Raw genomic sequence first — 4,894 nt, forward strand, 5'->3', positions numbered from 1 at the left:
CCTGAACCCTCCACTTCCCACCAGCCCTCGTGCCATCACTCACCACCCAGGTCACTTGGACAAGTGGCGGGGCTGGGGGGGCCTCACAGAGCACACAGGGCTGGGGCTCATGTTCAGCGGAGGCGGGGTGGGGCAGGGGGGCTGGGGAGGGCCTCCTGGAGGAGGTGACAACTGTGTTAGGACCTAAAGGAGGTGAGGGAGGGAACAGCCAGGGGCATAGGAGGCTGGGGGCAAGCTGCGTGGGGACTTGAGTGTCTCTGGGAAGAGGGAGTCCCTGGAGGCTTTTGGGGAGCGAGGGACTGGGGCTCCTGGGCACTGTGACCGAGGTGCACTTCCCTCCGCAGACGAAGAACCGGCGCTGCAAGCTACTGCCCTTGGTGATGGCCGCCCCCCTGAGCGCGGAGCAGGGCACTGTAACCATGGTGGGCATCCCCCCAGAGACCGACAGCTCCGACAGAAAGAAGTGAGTCCTGGGGCCTGGGGCTATGGGGGGTCGGCCTCAATGCCAGGCCAGGGATGGCCTTTTCCACCATGAAGCAGGGTGGTGGGGCTTACACACGTGGGCTGCAGGCTGGGACAGCATCAAGCATGCACTGAGCGGGGTCAGAGTGCAGGGAGGTGCAGCAGGCAGGCAAGCCTGAGAGTGGCAGGGCAGTTGGGGCCTCATGCTGAAAGCCCAGGACACACCAGTGCACAGGGCTCACCGGTGAGGGCACGTCTGTGGGCTCCAGGTAACCTAGGTTCCTCCCTGTGAGTAGCCTGAGGACTCTTGGGAGCTCCCACCCCAGCATGGGGTGGGGGGTGCAGGTATGGTGTGGACGTCCAGCTTCCAGGCAAGGGCATCCAGCTCCCTGAGGAGGGCCGGCCGGGGTCAGACGCACGCAGGATGGGCGGTGAGGTGTGTGGCCCTGCGGCTGCGGCGAAACCCTCAGCCCTCCCTGGGCCTGAACCCTCCTCTGAGGAGCAAACAGTTTGCACTGAAAATCTGGATCAGGTCTGGGTCTTACCCTGGGTCTGGATCGGTCCCAGCTCTGCCACTGTGAGCTTTGACCTCCTTCTGCGTCTGCAAAGGCCATTGAGCCGTGAGTGGGGAGACAATGGCCTCTGAGACAAGTGCTTCCCTGCTGCCGGGCTGCCTTCCAAAGCTCCCTCAAGGGTCTCAGATCCAAAGTCACATGGGTGGGAGCCAGCCAGGGTTCCCGAGGCAGCACCGCAGCCACCTGTGTCCTCACTCGGGCTGCCAGTTTGTGCATGGCTGGGCTGGTTGGCAGTGAGCTCGGTGGCCATGCACAGTCTCCTGTGAGGGCGGCCGTGGAGGCTGGGAGCACTCGCCCTCCTCTGCCTGCCTTCTGCCCTCTGCTCTCCACAACAGGCACTGGAGCCCCTTCCCCACACTCCCGCTGTCTCCACCAAACCTCCCTTGAGGCAGCTCCATCCAGGCTGCTCCCCAAGGAGCTCCTGTTCCCCCACTGCCCTGTGGTCCCCTCATCCCTGGTCCCACCTGCTGTGTTTGTCTAGGACCCCATCCCCACACGGCTCCACGGAACCTCTGCCTCTCACCTGCCCCAGCCGCCAGCACGGTGCCTGGGGGGGGCACCAGGGGACACGCCCACCTGAGGGCTGAGAAGGGCTCACATGGGAGCAGTGGTGAGAGGCAGTGGCCGTCCAGAGAGTGGGCTGAGGCCTCGGGGCTGTGGCCAGTGAGGAGTCTGGTGTGTCCCTGGCAGGGAGGGTCCACTGCAGGGACAGCCCCCAATGCGTCTCTGTGTGTCCCCAGCTTTTTTGGCCGGGCGTTTGAGAAGGCGGCGGAGGGCACCAACTCCCGGACACTGCACAACCATTTCGATCTCTCAGGTAAGAGTCCGCCGCACTGAGGCCCTTTCAAGGTCAGTGCTGGCCTTGGAACCAGGGAAGTGCCGGGGGTGCCCTGCCAGCAGTCCTCTGGCCTCGGGCCCTGCACCCCATCTGGGCCCTGACAGGCATACCTGGCTCTGGCCTTAGGATCCAGCCCCTGAGATCACTTCACCAAGGAACTTGGGGGTCTGGCCACCACTATGCCCTGACACTGCCGCATGATGGCTTTGGGGGGGCCACACCTGTAGGCTACCGGATGCCAGTGTGGAACATGGCATGTTTGGCCATATTTACTTTCTGGTCTTCAGTTGTGTGGCACTTTACCCCTGTGTTAGTGAGCCCTGGCTGCTGTAATAAAGCACCACAGAGTGGGGGGTTGAAATAACAGAAATGCATTTCTCACTCTTCTGGGGGCTGGAAGGTCAAGTGTCAGCAGGGCTGGTTCCTCCCAAGGCCTCTCCCCTAGGCATGTAGATGCCGTCGTCTCCCTGTGTCTCCACGTGGTCATCCCTCTGTATGTCTGTGTCCTGATCTCTTCCTATAAGGTTACCAGTCAGACCGAATCAGGTCGCACCCTAGTGACCTCATGTGACCTGATCACCTCTGTAAAAGCCCACTGCCAGGTACAGTCACGTTCTGAGGTGCCGGGGTTAGGCTGTCACCATAGCAAGGTGGGCACCTTCAGCCCATAGCGTCCACCTCTCAGAAAGGACCTCTCACATCACCACTGATGACTTAACGAGGACCAGTCTCTGAGTCCGAGACCCGCCTTCACCGCATTGCCTCTGGAGTCTAGGGCTGGCGTCTTCCTGCCGGGCCCACTCAGACTATGGCTCCATGGTGGGGGGTCCCCTCCAGCAGCAGCCCCCCACTTCCTGTTTCGTGCCTGAGACTGCAGACAGGCGGTGCTGGCCAGCCTGCAGGGTACCCCGGCTTCCCACATGGGGAAGACTAGAGGGCTGGGAGCTGCTGGGCTTCCCCCAGGGGTGGGCGGCTTACAGGGGCTGTGGAGGAAGTCGAGGCCTGAGGTACCCACAGGCTGGCTGGTTTTGTCCTGTCTGATGAGGCCTCGTGCTTGTCTGAGGCTGATGGCCCCCAGAGATGGGTCAATTTGCACCATGTCCCCTTCTACGGAAGGGACACCAAAGCTGAGAGACTGGCCAGAACAGGATGGAAGGCCACCTCCTGCTTTACAGCTCGGGTGGGAGGGAGGTCCCTCTGCCAGGGCTGTGGTGTTCAGAGTGTCACCGCTGGTCCCCTGGCTGCCCCGAGGGTCCTGCCCACAGACCACAGCCGCAGCTGCACCGACAGGGCAGCCAGGGAGGCTGGTTAAATAGGCCTCATGATCCAGAGCACCCCAGGCCACCAGGGAGCCAATTGCGCCTTTGGAATGTGGTAGGGGGTTGTCGCCACTGGGGCGCCGGGCAGCGGGAGTCAACTTGGTACTTGGTGGCCTCCCCCAGCTCTGTCCCTGCTCCTCCCGTCCCAGTGATGTTTTCCTTTCATTACTTCAGTGATTGAGCTGAAAGCCGAGGACCGCAGCAAGTTCCTGGACGCACTCGTGTCCCTCCTGTCCTAGGGTGAGTCATGGGGGAGTGGTGCTGGCGGTTCCTGTGACCCTGCCACAAAGCCCGGCTTCTACCTGGGTTTGAGGCCGGAGATGGGGTCCAGCGCCTGTTCCCAGGGACGCCTGTCCCCAGGGACGCCTGTCCCCAGGCTGGTGGCAGGACCACAGTGGGCCACTTTGAGGGATCTAATTTCATTAAGCTCCTGGGATCCCTTCAGAAGGAGCTGCGTTTACCCTCCTCTGATCACAAGGCGCCGGGTGTGGCCGGGAACAGGGGCTGCCCTCGCCCCAGTGTCAGGCCCTGGGCTGGAGCCCACAGGGTGTCTGTCTGTCTGGGCTCTCATGCTCTGGACTTCTGAGAAGGCCAAGCTGGTAGCAGCCGATCAGTGGGGAATTATAAACCATGGGCCCTGTGTGAGCCTGGACGCCTGTGGCTGTCACTGTGACAGTGCAGCGCAACACTCCCGCAAGTGCTGTCCTCTGTGCCTCACACACCACCTCTTTCTCAAGGGCCCTCGGGAAATGCGCCGGGGACCTGCTCTGTCTAGTGACCCCTTCTCAGCCCAGGCCCCCAACAGCGGATGCCCTGCCCGGCATCTCCCTGAGCCTCGGCTGGAGTCGCGGCTGTGGCACACGGGCCCCGTCCAGGCTCCGGTGTGGGGGGTCCCTCCTGCCGGCCCAGGGTCCTTCCTCCGTCCCCCGTCCCTGGTGAGCTGGGAGTGTGAGAGCCCTGCTGAGAATGGCCTAGGAGCCTCAGGGACCTCCCCCAGCCCCTCTCTCGGGGGGCACAGGGCTCTGGGGGCAGATTGGGTCTTATGTGACGTCTGTGGGGAGCCTCACCAGGCTGCTCCCGTGTCCTCATCTGAACTGGGGCTGACACCCCGTGAGTCTCAAGGGCTGGGCCTCAGCAAGGGCCTTTGTGTGGGGGGGGTTAAATCAAAGGTTACAAATGGGGGTCTCGGGCAGTGGGGCTGGCATCTGAGGCAGACCCCTCCCTGCAGCCTGCTTGGTGATGATCCCAGAGCCATGTGCGAGCTGCCACCAAGATGGCACCAGATGAGCCAGCCTGGGAGGGTGAGGGGCAGCGTGCTGGGGGCAGTGCCAAGGCTGGACAAGCCGCCAGGCAGGGTCTGTAAGGGGAGGAGGTGCCAGGAGCTGTGTGGCCTAAGGTACTCAAGCAGATAGGACGGCGGGTGCTACCCCCCACCTGTCAGTGGTGGGGCTGCTTAGAAGCAGCCGCTCAGCACAGCAGTGGGAAGGCCTGGGCAGTTTGTTTGATTTGGGGAACCATCAGAATTGTTTGAAATTTATTTTTTCTTTTCTCTTTTCCAGAATTTGATTTCCTCAGAAGTGACCTCCTTCTCCTTATTTATGTTAACTGGCTTTTATTTAGATTGTAAGTTATGGACATAGTTTTGGATGCAGGGACAGTGTTTTTAATGGAATAAAATGATTATTTTAGGTTTGGTGCCC

The 4,894-nt window shown here is 61.7% G+C and overlaps 1 protein-coding gene across 2 annotated transcripts in view; it reads left to right on the forward strand.

Annotated features, from left to right (window-relative positions):
- CDC45 (cell division cycle 45) overlaps positions 1–4,894 on the forward strand; it is a 24,378-nt gene extending 19,484 nt beyond the window's left edge. For both annotated transcript variants that reach the window (XM_007460020.1, XM_007460021.1), the window contains 4 exons: positions 345–463; positions 1,778–1,854; positions 3,369–3,434; positions 4,754–4,894. In XM_007460020.1, the coding sequence (XP_007460082.1) occupies positions 345–463; positions 1,778–1,854; positions 3,369–3,433 (261 nt within the window). In that variant the 3' untranslated portion in view covers position 3,434; positions 4,754–4,894. The remainder of the gene's footprint in view (positions 1–344; positions 464–1,777; positions 1,855–3,368; positions 3,435–4,753) is intronic.

Source organism: Lipotes vexillifer, unplaced genomic scaffold, assembly GCF_000442215.2.
Source record: "Lipotes vexillifer unplaced genomic scaffold, Lipotes_vexillifer_v1.1 scaffold987, whole genome shotgun sequence".
Taxonomy (NCBI): domain Eukaryota; kingdom Metazoa; phylum Chordata; class Mammalia; order Artiodactyla; family Lipotidae; genus Lipotes; species Lipotes vexillifer.